We start from the raw sequence: 20,502 nt of genomic DNA, 5'->3' as shown, positions 1-20,502 counted from the left end.
GATAACGCATATAGACTTTTTACCCGAGCTGGCCTCTGATTTGGCCACCCTCTTTGTAGCATTACCGGCCGGCGGAAGTGCTGGTGGTTGTGGTGGCAATGATTGTGATTGTGATTGTAATTGTAGTGGCTGAGATTGCTGTGGAACTGACGACGATGTTGATGGTAATTGTAACGGTGGCGGCCGCAGTGGCGACAATGGCATCATTATGAGGCGACTTGGATCATAATAATCAAACCCTCCAAATGGTGGACAGGGATAATAAGGTGGCACCGCATAAGGGTTATATCCATGTCCATATCCATGTTCATGTCCATATCCATATCCATGTTCATGTCCATATCCATATCCATATCCATCTTGTCCAAAATAATCGTAGCCCTCCTTGACCTCACCATCAAACGTAAGACTTTTTAGCTCTGCATGTTTCCCTGACCCATCAAGCACCATTAGAAGTGTACTTGGATTTACTTTCCCTGAAACTTTCACTGTTCCTTGCTCTGCATCTATGTCAATTTTATAGACACCTAAATTTCAAAATAAATAAATAAATAAGTAACAAATCCTTAATAAAAATAAAAGATATGCAGTAGCAAAACCATTTATGTTCTAGAGAAAAAAAAAAGAGAGACGAAAAACGGAAAATACCATAGATGTTCTGCAAGACATCATAGATCTTTGTCTTGCATGCTTTACATTTGATGTTCACTTTCAGAACACAAGTCTGCAAAATAATGACATAAAATATATATCAAATACCATGAGATATACCAAGAATAAAATTTATAACCACCACTATGATTAAAAATAAATAACAACAGCCAGTGGTAAAGCTCAGTTGGTTGAGCTCTTCCACATCCATCCATGTGGGAAGAGATTCGAAACTGAACACCCAATGGATATTTGTGTAAACCCCCTCCCCCATCGCTTGTACTCACCGTATCAAATAAGTAAAAACAAAGTATTGTAAGGATTCTAGTCTAACCATTTGTGCAATGGAAGAATCCATGAGAGCAAATTCCGATAAAATTTCTGCAATGGGTTCTTGCAACTTTGCTTCAAAGGTTCATATAGACCCTTGACTTTTTTCTGTGTCATCATTTATAAATTAATTTTCGTTGAGATAATTACTAGTATTTGTATATTTTGTAGTTGTATTTTGGCTGTCACATTCGCATTTAATTCCTAAAATCTCTCTTCTCGATATTCCTTGTAATTTTTGATTGGGACGAAATATTATGTCCAGTTGTGAAATTACTGTTTCCATAAACCTTGCAGGAGAGGAAAAGGCATGTAATGGTGGACGAATTCCCAAATATAAGTTACATTAATTTTATTTTCGACTTTTACTTCTTAATTTTGATTCAGAAAATATAAGTGTGAACATAGGATAGTTGTCTTTGTAAATTCGTCCAAATTCCAGCTATGCTCACTTTCTTCATGCTTATAAGAGAATCTCTCTTTATCTAGGCAATTATGAAAGCAAGACAAAAGTCAAATTAATTAAAAAGAAGATAAATATCGAGGAAGTACCAAAAAGTAATTTCACTTCTATTTTTCCTGAAAAAAGGTATTGTAATTTCTTAGTGGGGTTTTTTTTTTTAATTATATCACAATGTTCCATGAATTCGTACCCGAATTTCAATTTGGTCTCGAACGCGAAGTATGGCCATGGGTGATGGGAGGTTTAGGAGGGGGAGAGAGGAGGAGATGAGTTTTCAAATTGATGGTTTTAACTCTCAAATAGACGGTCAAAATGACCGAATGTGACAGAAAAACTCAATTAACACAACTGAAAGAGTTTGATGACCAAATTAACTCCAAAATAAAAATTGAGGACTAAATTGACTCGGGTATAAGTTTAAGGACTATTACGGTTGAAAATCTTTCTTAGTACATGAGTTAGGAATGGTTGGCCCAAGTGCACATCACTACCCACCTCTGTAAAGGAAAATTTGAAAGTTTGGGCAGAAGCGATTTAGCCTCCTTCTTTATTTTTTGGAATAAATTGAATTTTCGTGAATTAATTATCACTTTGAAATTTTTTTAAAAGTTCATTCAAGTTTAATAAGTAATATCTAATAAAACTCATGGCCCTCAGATTTCATCACATCAAAGACAATGCGTCACAATTCTGCAGGGTCAACATTCAACATGACAGTTAGTCTCTGGATGTCCCCCATTTCTGCGCCACACCGAGTAAGAGAAAGAGGGGGAAAAAAAAAAAAGATTTTCTATTTAAACCCCGCACTTCTCTTTGTTCACCCCAATACTTAAATCATTAAGTTGTAAGTTTTATTATTGTGTAAAAAGACAAAAAAGGTCATCTAACTTAATAATTAACCCTAGTACATCTATATACACACCCCACCACTCTTCATATCAAGTTTTAGAAAAATACAAACTCCTCTACATCCTATTGTCAGATTACTCTTCTCTTTTAAAGACATAGAAAATTGACGAGCCTACCCTTTTAAATATGAGTGGGAGTTGATAGAAAGGCTTGTTGATTATCAACTCAACAATACCCAAGTGTTGGAATTCCAGTTATAGTTCTTGGAGAGAGGTAAAGTTGTTCTCTTTCTCTAGAAAGTATTAAATTTCGGGTTTAGGGTTCTATTTGTTTGTGTTTTTTTTTTTCTGGGAACAAAGAAAATTGTGGGGTTTAAATAGAAAATCTCTTTTATTTCTTATGTTTTCAGTTTGGGGTGTATTTAAGGGTAGTTTGGGAAGATAGTGAGGTTTTCTTAGAAATTGTGAAATTTTAAATTACAAGATGGGGTGAACTAAGAGAAGTGTGGGGTTTAAATAGAAAATCTCAACAAAAAAAAGGAAAAACAGAGATTCGGATGCGATTAACTGACATTTAATCAAATTCTCTCCCCTAAACAATGGTTTTGCAATGAAAATGTTGATTATGCTTTGCAGAAATCCAAAAAAAAAATTCTCCCACAAGGTAACAAGTACAGATGTAGAAGATGTTAGATGTAGACTCCACCTTGAATTTTAGATGGTATGTACACCGCCGACAAAAAGTTAAGTTCATGCACAGACAATGCTTCTAACTCAAATTTCACTCCTCTTTCCAGCATCAATTGTAGTTCCAATCTAAAAGAACAAAACTACTTCATGTTACTTAATCCAGTCACATGATGGATGAAATAAGAAAGCTTACAGTCTCTTACCTCCACCTTGGCACTTCTCTTTGTAAGTAGCATCTACGTAACATGGCTTCTGTTTTCCTCTTGTCTGGCATGGTTATAAGGAACCTTAGTAAATGTTACTAAAAGAAATAGTAATGCAAATGTAAATAAAGCACCATATCCCTCACCTTGTGCTGTCAAGGGAAGGAGACACTGTTGTGGAAGTAGGTACTTCTCCGAGTCCAAAGGGAAGCCTCCAAGCCAGAGTATCTCAGGGACCCGTAGAAATTTTGCATCATAGGCCATTTGCTTACATCACAAAAGAGTGGGTTAAATTTGGATTGTAACTTTATTTACATTACACAATATGAGCAGTCTACAAAAGAATTGACTTATTCAGCAGTTCTCAATCCTCAATATTTGCAATCTTCCTAGGTAGTTCACATGTTATTTAAGTTTGTAAACTACAGATAACAAGTTCATAGAGTGATCTGGAAGCCTAACCATAGAACCAAACCGATATGTGGACAGGATGTCAAAACCGTACGGATCACAGTCTACCAAGCAATAGGTAGGGAGATGCAAAGTATCAACAAGAAGCCCCAAAAACCTGGCAAACATAAATGAAAAGTATGTAAAGTATATAGACAAAAGGGAAAAGAAAGTGCAAACAGATAAGGCAAGGCACTCTGTTACCTTCTTGTGGAAATATCAGGATATCCACGTCCCTGTGAAGAAAACGAAAATAGCACACCAACAAAAAAGTTTAATAAAAGCTGTTTCAAGGATCAATGAGAGTTATTTGGCCAAAAACAAGGGTGTATGCTTACAGTGATAACGATGCAGTGGTTTGTGTTGCAGAACTGGTCATTTGCCAATCGTTGAAAAACTATACAGAATACGAATAATGGTTTGTTCATAGAAACACACATCAAAATCAAATGATATCCAGCTAAAGCACCAGGGTTGCTAACAAAAAGAGTAATTACCTGATTCTTTCTCCACAACAAGTATGTATTTCGCTACACTAACAATATCTGCAGGTTAGAATTAATGATTTGAGCATGTTTTTCGACTTCAAATGACACTTAGGGTTGATTATGTAATTACCAATGAACTTGTAAAGTTTACATTATCGAATTTGAATATCCATTGATTTTAAACATGAAAATTTTAATATTTTAATTATTCTCTCTTAGTTAATCATCTGAATACCTTTGACCTCTTCAACATGAATGGGAACAGGAAAGGCCTGTATGTGAACCAGATGCAGATGTTTAAGTTCAGACACAATAAAAATATGATTATGCAGAAGATGTCATCAAATCATTGTTTTAACATTTTTTTAAAAACATGTTCCATTCTTACAGTGTTTGGCCTATTTATGCAATCAAACATATTTCCAGCTTCTGAGAACCTTAACCAGCCCATTACCAACCTATAATGAGATAAAAACATTAATTATCAGTATGAGTTGACAATACTTAAACCATGATCATAGTGATATCAACTCAACGAAAAAGTACCATAAACCTTTGAACAATTTTACCAACATTGTAAGGAAAGTTGAACCATACTGAACTAACAGGTGCAACCCCCAAGAATAACAATGTATTCAACAGACCAAGAATACACAAATGTAAATGTAAATGATGATTGGCATAAGTCATTTTTATGAAAAATCAAGCAGCAATGTACGCCATTATCTTCTTGTCTTCGAAAATCAAGCGAAATTTTCATGCGTACCCTTTTCCTACGGACACCTGCCAAAAGGAGGCAACATGAAGTAAATACCCCAAATGCTGTATGCGGCCTTATAAAATTATTAGAAGCTCATGTGGCAATTTCAGGAGTCTACTACTACGATTACTAATCATACATAACACGTTGGAGCACATTACTATATATAAATAGCTATAAATTTGATAAGGCCGATATAAGAGTACCCACCACATTCAGATTGTGGCGACTACACTGCATAAGGATGCATATGTCATTGATCGCACGGTCTACAATTGACTGATCTGCATTGTAAATTAAGCAGAGAATATTACTAATTACTTGGAGAGGAGAGACCATGGACATAATGCATCAAGAATTTCCAATTAGAAAATATCACATCTAAACAAATATACCATATGTTCTCATGTTATCGTACCACAAATCAGCAGGCCTCAATTTCTATGCCCACGATAATTTGAAAAATACAATGCATTTTTACCAAGGTTTACTTAATGTAAAAAGAAGAATAACATTTATCATAATCCAAGTTCAAGGTCTTATAACAAACTATATCGTACAGCCCATATACTAGAGATTTATTCTTTAACATTGGAAATGAAAAATAACTCAGATTCACCTGAAAATACAGAAGGATGCATGTAATAGATATCTCTCTTAGACCCATGTCTGTTTTCTTGCAGAAGTTGCTGAACAATTACTAGAACCCTAAGCAAAACATCTGAAACAGATTCGTGGAACCGGGTAATCAGTAATGCATACATTACATAAATCTCTTGTACATTTATGATAGAGTTCAATTGTCTGTTATGTCCTTAGGCTGCCAATCAAAAATGGAAGATGAACACTTATTTCAGCTCATTCTGAAAAAGTAGTCTGTGTATTGTTAAAAAACGAAAAACAAAATCTAATCTGCACTACATGAAAAGTTAAATACCATACCAAGCGCAACATAACCTACCCAATCTACGCAAATGGCTTTCCCTTCGAAGTGTGAGGGTCTCCTTCAAAATTGGCAAATCAGAGCTGCAATAGCTGCGCATAACAATGTACCAGTTTGGATAACTAATTAGTAATTACTACCCAATCTACGAAATTATTATTAATTTTCCCGGAATATCGCACCCAAAGAAAAAAAGAATACTGAACATATTAAGAACTCTGTGGTGCTTGTTTGGTTGCTGAGAAAAACCAGGAAAATCTGAACGATCAACTAAAATCGAGAAAGTAAGCTTAGCATTTAACCAATTCGAATCGGGCTTCGTGCAGTAATTTCTGAAGCGATCGATGAGAATCTCCGGGGACCGTCCATTGCTGAGATCTTCAACTATAGCTCGAGTAAATTCTGCGCTCCAAAAAAATTTAACAACAAAATGAATGAGAAACTATAAATTAGCGTCTACTTGAAGAAATTGATTTCGAATTGGTTTAAAATATATAAATTGACGAGGACCTCTGATTTTTCTTAGCAAATCGCAAGGCCGAGGCTGTGAGCTCCATCTTGAGTGCTTTCCCTCCATAATTCTTGCGTTAATGGAGATTCTTTTAAAATGATTTCTGGGTATTTATAGCTTGCTTGTGGGCCGGGTAAGTTTAGATCCTTTTGCTAAGGAATAGAGCTTCTAGAACTTATGTGTTTGTCAAATTTGGGCCTTTTATACTTGGTTCTGGTGTAGAAACTAATGGCATGTTTACTTTCAAGAAATGGAGGAACTTAAGAATAAGGGAATAATGAATTCGTAATGGAGAAGTTGATTCAATTCCAATTCCTTATTTTCAAATTCTTCAATTACTCGAATCATGACTTCCCATATTCAGTGTAAGTAAACATGCCCTAGAATTCGTAGCAGCTGTAAATTGGGAAAATATGAGCTAATTGAACAAATGCTAATGGTAGCAATTGGATTCCATAAAGAGAATGTGACTGACCAACCTTATCCACCCATAAGATTAAAGCTCACGTCTTTTACTCAACAAAGTCATTTATTCTTCTTGATGGAAGTCAAGTGTGAAATTCTAAATAGAGAATAAATGACTTTGTTGAGCAAATGATGAGTAAGTGAATGAGATATATTATGATGAAAAGTCCTTTGAAAAAAAAAATGTTGTTACATAATGACAAACAACAAGCTGTAACGAAAATTTTGATGAAATGCAATGACCGACACCAATTTGATATGTGGAAAAAAAAAAATTAACCATAATATTGATGGATTTAAATTCAAGGAGCATTTCTAATATAAAAAAATTCTTAAGAAAAAGCGTGTGTTGGTGTATTAATGACTGTGCCTCATCCACATGTTGTGGCTCGACGTGTAGTACACGTCGCAAACGGATCAAACACAGTTGAGAGGCTTGGACTTTCAGACTGAGATCTTCAGAGATCCCCTTATTGCACAGATAGCTGAAGCGCCTGGACCGGCAGAGATCCATGCTGGACAAAAAGGAGGGGCCTTTGTCATCCAAGAGCAAGAAGCTCCAGCTCCTCCAACATGGCCCGCTCCAGTTTCTCAATTTTGTGGGCAAATATTACTTAATTATGCATGCTATTTAGTGATTTAATTCTTTTTATTTCCTTGTATTTTTTGGAATGAGAAGATTTATAGGAGTATATAACATAGTTTAGGCAAATTGCATGTACTGATTGAATTGATTTGTCAGTTGTGTTTGACAAATTACAAGATGCACGGGCAATTACTCTACATTAACAAAAGTAAAGAGGATCCTCTTTTCAAATTCATGAATATTTATTGGTACTTTGACATAATACAATATTCATAAGAAATGATATATAGTATGAAAATACATAAACTTTTGGAATGGTTTCTTCAAGTACGTCGTTGTGTGATTTCCACATTTCTACAACGTTGCTTTCTTCCTATCACTTTAACAAGCCAATCTGTTGTTCCATTAGAGAGTACAAAATATCCCACAGATATTCCAATTACCACCCCAGATGCATACCCCATCAACACTACCTTCCAATCAAAACCATTCCCATGCTCCAACTCATCCTCTTGTTGGAATGAGGATGGCGGTGGTTGATGTGCACCGCATGTTTTAGAAAGTGGCAATCCACACAATCCTACATTTCCACTATATGAATCATAGTCAAATGTATCAAATTGCTTACCATGAGGTATGGTCCCCACAAGTCGATTTTCTGAAACGTTGAACTTTTCAAGTGATGTCAAATTTACCAATTGCTCCGGAATATCACCAAAAAGTCTGTTTGAAGACAGATCTAACCATTCAAGATTGCACATATCGCCAAATGATGGTGGAATTGTACCTGTAAGCTCATTATGAGAAAAGTTAAGCCCCTTCAATAATTTAAGCTTACCGATTACTTTTGAAATCTCTCCTCTGAAAGTGTTGTTTGAGAAATCAATAGTTGTGAAGAAAGTTTGAATCTTCACCATTTCAATTTCGAAGCCTTTAATTGTCACTACCACAGTATCCTGATAGTAGCCCTCTCCCATATATTTCAATTCATGTTCTTGCGAGTTTATCATGGCCGTCAAATGTTCAAAATATTTTGTTGGCAAGAGACCGCTAAACCGATTGTAGGAGAGGTCCATGATACGCAATTTTTGGAATGGAAACTTAGTTTCCGGAATGCCTATTTCACCATAGAATTTGTTAGACCTCAAGATAAGAACCTGCAACTTCGGAAGAGATTCTAGCCAATTTGGGAATGTGCCTTGAATTTTGTTGTTTCCAAGGTCTAGAACTTCCAACTCTCGACATGTGAGCAAAGTTGGCGGCAACGACCCTTCCAACTGATTTCCATTAAGATCAAGATTTCTCAAAATGTTTCCCTTAGAAAATGTCCCAGGAATCACGCCATGAAATTTATTATTCCGTAGATCCAAAACAGAGAGGCTCTGGCTGAAGTTCCCTATGCATTGATGAATTTTGCCTCTCAATTTATTGTTAGACAAATCAAGGACTACAAGCGAAGTCAAGCTGCAAATGGTTGGAGGCATCTCTCCAGTCAATTGGTTGTTTGATATGGAAAAGAAAAATGTGGAAGGTGATGGAATTGGAAGCTCTCCTTGGAGAGAATTGTTGTGAAGGTTGAGATATCCAAGGTTTTTCCACCGAAGGTGTCGTGCAGTGCCTGTCAAAAAGTTGTGAGAAAGATCCAAATAATACAACGAATCTTTTGCGACATCCCAAAACCATTTGGGAACTTCGCCTTGAATTCGGTTGTGGGAAAGGTTTAACATGTCCAAGTTTGGTGAGGCTCTTAGAAAGTATGGGAACTCACTTATGTTGCAAGACGACAAAGCTAGGGAATAAAGTTGAGGCCAGCTGTTGTTACTCAAATGGTTGAAACTCAAGGATAGATGATTAGAGGAAAGATCAAGCGAAAAAAGACTTTGGAGTTTTGAGAACTTTTCAAACTCCACAGTGCCACTCAAGTTATTGGATGATAGATCAAGGTCTGTAAGGTTCTCAAGTTCAAAGATTGATCTCGGAATCAGGCCATGCAGTTTGTTACTTCTGAGGTTTAATGACTCCAAGTTTGGTGAGGCTCTTAGAAGGTATGGGAACTCACTTATGTTGCAAGAAGACAAAGCTAGGGAATAAAGTTGAGGCCAGCTGTTGTTACTCAAATGGTTGAAACTCAAGGATAGATGGTTAGAGGAAAGATCAAGCGAAAAAAGACTTTGGAGTTTTGAGAACTTTTCAACCTCCACAGTGCCACTCAAGTTATTGTATGATAGATCAAGGTATCGAAGGTTCTCAAGTTCAAAGATTGATCTTGGAATCAGGCCATGCAGGTTGTTATCATTTAAATAAAGGATTTTCAAAGAACGAGATTGGAACTCAATGATATTACCGCTGAGTTGGTTACTTATGAGGTTTAACCCCTCCAATGATGGCAAACTACCTAACCAAGATGGTATTGTTCCGTTGAGTTGGTTCCCATATAAATAGAGGAAGGTCAAGTGTCGAGGAATAGGACCCACCAGTTGTTGTTTTGAAAAATCATATAAAGAAGAGATCGATGTCGAGTTGCTATCAACTTCTGGAAATTGACCGACATAATTGTTGCCACCAAGATTCAAGCGAACGAGGCTCTCAATGTTTAAAAAGAACGACCATGGGATTTGGCCACCAAAACTGTTCAACGAGAGGTCCAACTCGATGATTTGTGTGAGGTTACCAACAAATGCAAGATATGATCCTACAAAACTGCAATTGCTGAGAGACAAAGCTCTCAAAGACTTGAAATTTCTTGTCAGACGATGCCAATCTACTGAAATTCTAGTTCGAGAGAGCATTAAGGTTTCGAGTGGACTGCTCCAGTTAGAATTGGGGAGAGAACCTGTGAGATTTTAGTTATACCTTAAATCTACGAGTCGAAGATTTGGTCGGTGGAAAATACTTTCTGGGAAATTTCCTTGCAAGTGGCAATTTTGGAGTCTAAGAGTTGTCAGAGAAGAAGAGAGATTCTTGAAGGAATCAGGTACAACTGAAGACATGTCAACACCGTCCAGTTGAAGCTCCTTAAGATTGGTTAGGTTTTGAACAATTCTGTTAAAATTAAGAGTATCTAGTCTCAGAACTGAAAGTGAATATTGCAAGAGATTGAGTGAAGCCAAGTTGGAAAGGCGGGAAATTTCGGAAGGGATTGGGCCACTGAAATTGGAGTCTGAGAGGTCAAGGTAAGTCATACTTACAAAGCCACCAAATTTGGATGAAATTGGGGAACCTCTGAAATCATTATAAGAGAGGTCTAGCCTCTTGAGATGGCCAAGAGAGAATAAGCTGCTATTGGAATGGATATTGCCTTGAAGCCCACCAAAATGAAGGTTGAGACCGATCACATGACCAGTCATCTTTTCACAAGTGACTCCACTCCACGCGCAACAATCCTTGCCTTTCTGCCAAGTAATTGTACTATTAGAATAAAGAGTTGTTCCATTATATAGTTCTTGTTTAGAAGAGGTATCAATGGAAAAGGAGTTCTTGAATTGAAGCAAAGCAGAGCTGTCGTGGGGATGGCATAAATGCCTTGAAGAAAGAGAAGAGGAAGAGTTAGATGATGATGAACAAGTAGAGTTGAATTGAAAAGTAGTAAAGAGCAGGAAGAGGAGGCACAACCAACCCATCTTTCCTTCAAAATCTAAAAGTATATATTCTTCTAAATAATTTTGTGAGCAACTCTGTCCTGTAGATGTTGATATTTATAACAAGTTTGGGCAACAGTGATTTATCTATAATGTCACGATATGAGTCTAGTAGATGTGGCATAAGGTTGTCCTGCATTTAAAGTGATACTAGGCATTCAGCTCACGGCAGTACCAAGAGTAGACGTTCCAGGTCTAGCTCCAGAAGGATAAACTAGGTACAGGAGGCTGTGCTCTGGCAGGAGGTTGCAACACAAAGGAGTCAGGATACTCTGAACAACATGACGACCATGATGCAATGGCAAGTCCACAGATAGTTCAGGAAGGATCATGAGGCTTGCAAGAATTCCAAATCCAGATGTTGTAGTCCAACAGCTAGAACTCCCTTTTGGACATCCACCAGGATTAGTATGGCCATACCAGGAAAATCCCCTTATTGCACAGATAGCTGGAGCGCCTGGACCGGCAGAGATCCAAGCTGGACAAAAGGGAGGATCCTTTGTCATCCAAGAGCAAGAAGCTCCAGTTCCTCCAGGAGGGCCCGCTCCAGTTTCTCAATTTTGTGGGCAAATATTACTTAATTATGCATGCTATTTAGTGATTTAATTCTTTTCATTTCCTTGTATTTTTTGGAATAAGATTTATAGGAGTATATAATATAGTTGAGGCAAATTGCGTGTACTGATTGAATTGATTTGTCAGTTGTGTTTGACAAATTACAAGATGCACATGCAATTACTATACTTTAACAAAAGTAAAGAGGATGCTCTTTTCGAATTCATGCATATTTATTGGTACTTTGACATAATACAATATTCATAAGAAATGATACACATGTATGAAAATAGATAAACTTTTGGAATGGTTACTTCAAGCATGTTGCCATGTGATTTTCACAATTCTACACCATCACTTTATGCCAACCACTTTCACAAGCCAATCGGGTGTTCTGTTAGAGAGTACAAGATATCCCACTGATATTCCAATTACCACCCCAGATGCATACCCCATCAACACTACCTTCCAATCAAATCCATTCTCGTGCTCCAAATCACCATCTTGTTGGAATGATGATGGCGGTGATTGATGTGGACCACATGTTTTTGCTAGTGGAATTCCACACAATCCTACATTTCCACTATATGAATCATTTTCAAATGTATCAAATTGGTTACCATGAGGTATGGACCCCACAAGTCGATTTTCTGAAACGTTGAACTTTTCAAGTGATGCCAAATTTACCAATTGCTTCGGAATATCACCAAAAAGTCTATTTGAAGACAGATCTAACCATACAAGATTGCGCATATTGCCAAACGATGGTGGAATTGTGCCTGTAAGCTCATTATGAGAAAAGTTAAGCCCCTTCAATAATTTAAGCTTACTGATTACTTTTGAAATCTCTCCTCTGAAAGTGTTGTTTGAGAAATCAATATATGTGACAAAAGTTTGAATCTTCACCATTTCAATTTCGAAGCCTTTAATTCTCACTACCACAGTATTTATATCCTGATGGTAGCCCTCTCCCTTATATATCAGTTCATGTTCTTGCGAGTTTTTCATGGCCGTCAAATGTTCAAAATATTTTGTTGGCAAGAGACCGCTAAACCGATTGTAGGAGAGGTCCATGATACGCAATTTTTGGAATGGAAACTTAGTTTCTGGAATGCCTATTTCACCATAGAATTTGTTAGACCTCAAGATAAGAACCTGCAACTTCGGAAGAGATTCCAGCCAATTTGGGAATGTGCCTTGAATTTTGTTGTTTCCAAGGTCTAGAACTTCCAACTCTCTACATGTGAGCAAAGTTCGCGGCAACGACCCTTCCAATTGATTTCCATTAAGATCAAGATTTCTCAAAACGTTTCCCTTAGAAAATGTCCTAGGAATCACGCCATGAAATTTATTATTCCGTAGATCCAAAATAGAGAGGCTCTGACTGAAGTTCCCCATGCATTGATGAATTTTGCCACTCAATTTATTATTAGACAAATCAAGGATTTCAAGCCTAGTCAAACTGCAAATGGTTGGAAGCATCTCTCCAGTCAATTGGTTGTTTGATATGGAAAAGAAAAATGTGGAAGGTGATGGAATTGGAAGCTCTCCTTGGAGAGAATTGTTGTGAAGGTTGAGATGTCCAAGGTTTTTCCACCGAAGGTGTCGTGCAGTGCCCTTCAAAAAGTTGTGAGAAAGATCCAAATAAGACAATGAATCTTTTGCGACATCCCAGAACCATTTGGGAACTTCGCCTTGAATTCGATTGTAGGAAAGGTTTAACATGTTCAAGTTTGGTAAGGCTCTTAGAAAGTATGGGAACTCACTTATGTTGCAAGACGACAAAGCTAGGGTCGAAAGTTGAGGCCAGCTGTTGTTACTCAAATGGTTGAAACTCAAGGATAGATGGTTAGATGAAAGATAAAGGTTTTGAAGGTTCTCAAGTTCAAAGATTGATCTCGGAATCGGGCCATGCAGCTTGTTATCATCTAAATAAAGGCTTTTCAAAGAACGAGATTGGAAATCAATGATATTACCGCTGAGTTGGTTACTTCCGAGGTCTAATGCCTCCAATGATGGCAAACTACCTAACCAAGATGGTATTGTTCCATTGAGTTGGTTCTTATATAAATAGAGCTTGGTTAAGTGTCGAGGAATACGACCCACCAGTTGTTTTGAAAAATCATATAAAGAAGAGATCAATGTCGAGTTGCTATCAACTTCTGGAAACTGACCGACATAATTGTTGCCAACAAGATTCAAGTAAACGAGGCTCTCAATGTTTAAAAATAACGACCATGGGATTTGGCCACCAAAACTGTTAGACGAGAGGTCCAACTCCATGATTTGTGTGAGGTTACCAACAAATGCAGGATACGATCCTACAAAACTGCAATTCCTGAGATACAAAGCTCTCAAAGACTTGAAATTTCTTGTCAAACGATGCCAATCTACTGAAATTCTAGTTTCAGAGAGCATCAAGGTTTCGAGTGGACTGCTCCAGTTAGAATTGGGGAGAGAACCTGTGAGGTTATAGTTATACGTTAAATCTACGAGTCGAAGATTTGGTCGGTGGAAAATGCTTTCTGGGAATTTTCCTTGCAAGTGGCAATTAGAGAGTCTAAGAGTTGTCAGAGAAGAAGAGAGATTCTTGAAGGAATCAGGTACAACTGAAGACATGTCAACACCGATCAGTTGAAGCTCCTTAAGATTGGTTAGGTTTTGAACAATTCTGTTAAAATTAAGAGTATCTAGTCTCACAAATGAATAAGAGAGATTGAGTGAAACCAAGTTGGAAAGGTGGGAAATTTCGGAAGGGATTGGGCCACTGAAATTGGAGTAATAGAGGTCAAGGTGAGTCATATTTACAAAGCCACCAAATTTGGACGAAATTGGGGAACCTCTGAAATCATTTCTAGAGAGGTCTAGCCTCTTGAGATGGCCAAGAGAGAATAAGCTGCTATTGGAATGGATATTACCTTGAAGCCCACCAAAATGAAGGTTGAGACCGATCACATGACCAGTCATCTTTTCACAAGTGACTCCACTCCACGTGCAACAATCCTTGCCTTTCTGCCAAGTAATTGTACTGTTAGAATAAAGAGTTGGTCCATTAAGAGGAGGTATCAATAGAAAAAGGAGTTTTTGAATTGAAGCAAAGCAGAGCTGTCGTGGGGATGGCATAAATGCCTTGAAGAAAGAGAAGAGGAAGAGTTAGATGATGATGAACAAGTAGAGTTGAATTGAAAAGTAGTAAAGAGCAGGAAGAGGAGGCACAACCAACCCATCTTTCCTTCAAAATCTAAAAGTATATATTCTTCTAAATAATTTTGTGAGCAACTCTGTCCTGTAGATGTTGATATTTATAACAAGTTTGGGCAACAGTGATTTATCTATAATGTCACGATATGAGTCTAGTAGATGTGGCATAAGGTTGTCCTGCATTTAAAGTTTCCACAGTGCTAAGATGGCAAGTACTTAAGTTTGTGGAAAATCTTGTGGAAAATTTGGCAACCAAGGCGTTGATTTGGTATTTGGTCTTAGTAGGTATAATTTCTGCGTGTTCAAATGGTTTCCACGTGTTACCTCCAACTTCTACTAGTCAAAAGTTGTCCAATTTCTGCGTGTTCAAATGGTCTTGCTCAATCTTTTTCACATTTTCTTTAGATAAATAAAGTCATCAACATAAAAGTTAAACAAATCCTTTAGATAAAATCTAAATATTATAAAGCTAGTTCCTATATAGTAATAAAAAACATATTGCAACTTAATTATATAAAGATCGTACTGGGATCGGTTGTGGGGCTTGGGGAAAGTAGCTAAGGTGGGTTGTTGCGGGGGAAAGAGAGAAGAGAGAAGGTTGTTGCAGTTGAGATTAATTATTTTTATTTATTTTAGCTTTTAAATCTTATTTTTATTTCTTAATTATTTATTTATTTAAATTGAATTTAAATATTTTTATTTTTATTAATATTTTAATAGAAGTTTAATAGATTGGATTACATTAGCTAACGGTGCTAAACACAGGGACTAAATTGGTCAACGGGCTAAAACACAGCAACCATTTAGCATTTAAGCCAAATTGCGCAAGATAGTGGTAACGGCCCTTCCAACTGATTTCCATTAAGGTCAAGATTCCTCAAAATGTTACCCTTAGAAAATGTTGATATTTATATGAAGCTTAATGAATAGTAGTTTATCTTCTTTAGATAAACAGAGCACCATTGTCACGCAGGTGTAGGTCCCATTGTTAGCTGCTACACCAATTTGAATTGTTGATAATTGACATTATTGAGGGTGAAAGCCTACGTCTATTCATCTAATTGGAAAAAATTTGCCCCAAGTCTTTGATATTTGGTAGTCTTTCGTCTTGGTACGTATGTAGGAATTTCTGCATGTTAAAATGGGCACCTTAATTTTCATTGGCTTGCTAATTTGGATTCATAATTGACCATCAAAATTGTTTTTGTTCTAATCAAGTTGTCCAAATATGGTTCGAATTTGCATATTGAAGAAGCCAGGAACGAGTATTCATAAATTGACCATCAAAATCGTTCTTGACTTTTGCCACCTTCTTCACGCTCTCATTAATTCTTCACGGTTTTGCTTGTCTTTTCACTTTCTATCTCCACCCTTAAGCATTTGATTGGCCTTAGGCCTTTAGTCCAATCTCTTTATGAACTTTCAGAGGCAAATTTATAAACAAAAGTTTCTTTTAAATTTTCATTTATGAAAATACATCATCTTTCTAAAGGGCTAAAGAAAAGAAGGGAGTTAATAAATAAAGTCATCAACATAAAAATTAAATAATCCTTAGATAAAATCTAAATAATATAGTAATTAAATCCTATATAAAGCTAGCTACTACAACCTCTCGGCCACATTTTCTTTGAATCTTGCTCAATCTTTCACATTTTCTTTGATGCACTCTCTCATATTAACATGCTATAGTTTCCTTGTGCCTTCCATTCATCAGCTACCAAATTCCTAAACATGTATCATTATTAAGTTTGAAGAAGCAATTACGACACTAAAACATGTTAATGTTACATTAATTTCATTACCTCATTTGGTAGATGTTTAATTAATTGTTATAGTTACCTCTTTAAATCTAATTCAACAATTTTCTTGAAATATATATGTATTAAACCACAATTCTAAACGTAATGGAATGGACAAATTTACACCCCCTTGTTGACAACAAAAGAGTGCTGCTGTTGCAGATTTTTGTGTCTCTCTATGAATGATGTGCTTTTCACAATCTTTTTGTTTGTGGAAATATCTTTTAGTGAGAATTTTCGCCGATGATCCTCTTTTCTCTCAATCGTCTTCTTTCTCGAACCTTGCAAAATAATGGCTGTTAATCGAAGAACATTGGTTTGGTGTTGGCCAAAGGGTATCCGATGCTTAAGTTAGTAAAATAGTCTAAAGGATATGCGAATTTAACTGAAAGGATGGAGTTTTCCTCTCCATGGAGACGAGGAGGTGTGGATGCTGGGAGTGGGGGTGACAGCGTGGAACCGTGACAGAGGGAGAGAGAAAAAAAGGCGTGAGCTTTTTGCTAGGGTTTTCAGAATTACCTTCTTTGTGTCATCAATTTAACTTAAATAGCCCTCCTATTTTGTAACCTTCATTTGCCATACAAAATATTATACTACTAGGCTCAGATGTGCAGTCAACACATTTATTTAATTTTAAGCAACAAAGCAAGTGGAAGGCACGAAGAAGATCCAAAAAAAAAAAAAAACTGAAAACTATTTATATGGTTTATTTATTAAATAGTTTTCCTTGGCTTGATACTTCTACGTCTCATTAGTGGTGTCTTTCCTATCTTTTTTAGGGTTTGTTTCTTACCAAAACCAACAAAAGAGAAACTTTAAGCAAATTTATTGAAAATGCAAGCAAATGAAATGGAACATATTAATAAAACATTGACGGAGTCATCAAACTAGTCCAGAGAAGTTGCAAGAAGAGAATTGCTTATCGCACCACTAACTATAAGAAAATACAATTATCAAATGCATTAACAAAAGAAATCATATTAAGATGAAAAAGAAGAAATTAGAACACGCATATTATTGTAATTAGCAACTGAGAAAACAAATAGCTAATTACTATTAAGAATTGTGTAATCACAAATAATAGGAATCAACTATTATATACGTCAATTAACAATTGTAAAATAGAACTATATTTTTATTTTACTTCCTTCTTTACATTCTTTCTTCTCATGTGCTTATGTACGGCTTTGGTAGGCTTTAGTATTTTAGTCCAATCTGTGAATGAGCTTTCCGAAAAAATTCATAAACGAAAAAAAGAAAGAAAAAAAAGAAGGTACCAACATTTCATTGTAGGAAAAGATGGAACAACTTTAACGTTAACTTGCACATGAAATGTTTTTCACTATTGTGTGCAAGAGGTTTTTTTTATATTTTTTTTATCGAAAGTGTGCAAGAGGTCCAAATATGATTCGAATTTCTGTTCACCAATTATTCTAGTGTATTGAACACGCAAGGAAAGAGGATGCAAAAATTGACCATCAAAATCGTTCTTGGCTTACCAATGACTTTTGCCCCCTTCTTCACGCTCTCTCTCGTTAATTCTTCTCATCAACTTTTTGCACGATTTTGCTTGTCTTTTCACTTTCTGTCTCTACCCTTCAGCATTTGGTAGGCCTTGCCTTTAGTCCAATCTCTGAATAAACTTTCAGAGAAAATTCATAAAGGAAAAAAGGAAAAGGAACCAACTTTTACTTCATGAAAGCATTGCATGCCGCTTTGTATTCGCAATTTGGATTCAAAATCAAAAAGGACTGCATCCTAAGAATGCCCATTGTATAAATTAGCTATTACATTTAAAATCAAAATATGCTTTCTCAGATAGTATTGTGCCAAAAAAAAAATATTTCTTTTAATTTTTTATTTATGAAAATACATTATGTGTTATAAAACTAAGGGTAATTTTCATTTCACTACATTGAAGTTTACCAAATTTCAGCCTTTGATACATCACATTTTTTGGTCGTCTCAGTCGCATAGATAACGTTTATTTTTATATCATTTTCATATTAGGTTTTGGGATTTCTACTTCTTGGATTGTGTAAACAAGCAGGTCATTGATGACCAAATAAAAGAATGAGTGTTTGCGTAAACAACATGTCAGTGAAAAGTATGTAATCCTTAATATGATAATTGTGTTCTAGAGATGTAGTAATTATTTAATCCCAAAGCCTCTCTGGGCTACAACCCACTGTAACCCATAGGGTAGTTATGCCTATGATTGTGCCTCGTAAGTGTTACGGCATGACTAAGGAAACAACAGAAGTCTAGCTGGTGTAACGATTGGGTGTCCCATTGTCACAATGTAGGTCCCAATGTTAGCTAGCTTCTACACCAATTTGAAGTGCTGATAATTGACAATGAGGGTGAAGGCCTGCTACACCAATGTTAGCTCGCTTTTTTTTTCTTTTTTTTTTGTAATACGTTCATGTAATTGGAAAAAATTTGCACCAAGTCTTTGATTTGTGGCCGTCTTTGGTGTTGGTAAATAGGCATTTCTGCATCTTAAAATGGGCACCTTAATTTTCATAGGTTAATCTAGGTTCTACTTGTTACCCGCAACATGTACTAATCAAGTGGTCCAAATATGATTCGAATTTGCATATTGAAGAAGCCGGGAACAAGTATTCATAAATTGACCATCAAAATTGTTCTTGACTAGTAGTCACCAATGACTTTTACCCCCTTCTTCATTCTCTCATTAATTCTTCTCATCTGCTTCTCCACGGTTTTGCTTGTCTTTTCACAAAGAAGCCGAAAGGTATAGTTGTTTCTTTTCTACTCTTTTTTTGTAATTTGATCTGCATATTATAATTTGATAACTTTTGGAAGGTTCGAAAATTGCTACATTTTCCTAAGGTTTGATCTGCAGATTAATTAACCAGTATCTTGTGGATTTTAACAGGTGTGAAATCTCTAGTTGTTTGCACTCAGGTAAATTTGGTGTCGAAGCCACTTTTGAATGTGTCTTTGTGATTCTGTCGAAGCCACCCTTGGCCTCTCCTTCTTTTCATTGTGAACTTGGACTAGGGCTCCATTTGACAGCGCACTCGCGCTAGCCCAAATTTCTTTATAATTAGGGAGTCTTTGAATCATATTGCATTTCACGGTATGAACTTTGCCCTCATCTACATTGCACTAACCTTCAATTGTCATCATAAATTTGCTACATTTTCCTAATGCTTGAATTCCTTGTTTTTTTTTTCTTTCTCATTTTGAAGCAAATTAAATAATTAATTAATTAGTTACCGCTTTCATTCAAATTAAGGCAGTTTTTGCAACAAATATTTTGGTACGAAGATACTTCTTTGAGCCTGAAAATGCAAATATGTTGACCAAAACCAATGAATAGGAGGGATTCTCATATTAGGCAGGAGTAAGAGTAGCAACACAGTAGTCATTTACTGTTAAAGCTAATTTTTGAGTTATTCCCTATTCTTTTACCCATTTATCTTGATCAATGATTATTAATGGTCATCTATCTCTATGGAAGGTATTAACTGCACCATTATGATTAAATGTCATCTTCTGCTTTCCTCAAATTTACTAAGTCATGACTATTAGATTTTCCTCATTTTTGGTACTTCCTTGAGCTTGTGGACGTATCTTTTAAAAATATCCATTACAATTGTGATACACATGGGTGTTGAGGTAATTCATAAATTTCATATAACAAGGGCACAGGTGCTCTACATGACAATCTTTTGTGATATTCCAAAATGTCTAAACTTTACAAACTTCAGCTACAAGCCATGTGTTTTAATCCAAACATCCTTCTATTAAATTTAGTTTCGTTTAGAAAACTGTAAAATTATAAACTCGAATTCTGTTGGTACCATTAGTTTTTAGGGTTAATTGGTGATTTACCCCTTGAACTTTTACCTAGCTTTCGATTCACCCCCTATCCTTTTAAAATAAAAAATA

The 20,502-nt window shown here is 36.1% G+C and overlaps 2 protein-coding genes and 1 pseudogene across 6 annotated transcripts; all 3 read right to left on the bottom strand.

Moving 5' to 3' along the window:
- Positions 1-388: 388 nt before the first annotated feature.
- On the bottom strand, positions 389-6,519 carry LOC110771811 (meiotic recombination protein SPO11-1-like). Of its 5 annotated transcripts, none has more exons than XM_088252073.1 (17): positions 6,337-6,518; positions 6,033-6,228; positions 5,845-5,918; positions 5,503-5,604; positions 5,094-5,167; positions 4,890-4,906; positions 4,512-4,581; positions 4,359-4,395; positions 4,133-4,180; positions 3,974-4,032; positions 3,840-3,871; positions 3,648-3,753; positions 3,332-3,452; positions 3,186-3,249; positions 2,999-3,108; positions 649-724; positions 389-527 (listed from the first exon to the last, which is right to left on the bottom strand). In XM_088252073.1, exons 1-16 carry the CDS (start codon positions 6,401-6,403, stop codon positions 693-695), a joined length of 1,209 nt encoding a protein of 402 aa, XP_088108199.1. In that variant the 5' UTR covers positions 6,404-6,518; the 3' UTR covers positions 389-527; positions 649-692. The 5 variants fall into 5 exon arrangements, 4 of the variants coding, with proteins under 4 accessions (XP_088108199.1, XP_021831855.1, XP_088108200.1 ...); XM_021976163.2 differs by having other exon boundaries at positions 6,129-6,228; positions 6,337-6,499; XR_015835242.1 differs by lacking the exon at positions 2,999-3,108 and having other exon boundaries at positions 6,337-6,519.
- A 1,177-nt stretch (positions 6,520-7,696) lies between these two features.
- Positions 7,697-11,453, bottom strand: LOC148294972 (receptor-like protein 6; annotated as a pseudogene).
- Positions 11,454-11,747: 294 nt separating this feature from the next.
- On the bottom strand, positions 11,748-14,985 carry LOC110771814 (receptor-like protein Cf-9 homolog). Its single transcript, XM_088252635.1, has one exon. The coding sequence runs from the start codon at positions 14,702-14,704 to the stop codon at positions 11,936-11,938; it is 2,769 nt and encodes a 922-aa protein (XP_088108761.1). The 5' UTR covers positions 14,705-14,985; the 3' UTR covers positions 11,748-11,935.
- Between the last annotated feature and the right edge of the window lie 5,517 nt (positions 14,986-20,502).

This window comes from Prunus avium, chromosome 4, assembly GCF_965620075.1.
Source record: "Prunus avium chromosome 4, drPruAviu1.hap1.1, whole genome shotgun sequence".
Lineage (NCBI taxonomy): Eukaryota > Viridiplantae > Streptophyta > Magnoliopsida > Rosales > Rosaceae > Prunus > Prunus avium.
Note: the sequence above shows the minus strand (reverse complement) of the source record. Positions and strands in the feature narration are given on the sequence as shown.

What these genes read in the sequence shown, in the direction of transcription:
- LOC110771811 (XM_088252073.1), bottom strand. Translation starts at nt 6,403, where the DNA reads ATGGAGGGAAAGCACTCAAGATGGAGCTCACAGCCTCGGCCTTGCGAT. An exon ending in AAGCCATTTGCGTAGATTGG is followed by an intron (nt 5,605 to 5,844) that starts GTAGGTTATGTT and finishes AATCTGTTTCAG; the next exon opens with ATGTTTTGCTTAGGGTTCTA. An exon ending in CATACCATCTAAAATTCAAG is followed by an intron (nt 725 to 2,998) that starts GTGGAGTCTACA and finishes ATTATTTTGCAG; the next exon opens with ACTTGTGTTCTGAAAGTGAA.
- LOC110771814 (XM_088252635.1), bottom strand. Translation starts at nt 14,704, where the DNA reads ATGCCATCCCCACGACAGCTCTGCTTTGCTTCAATTCAAAAACTCCTT.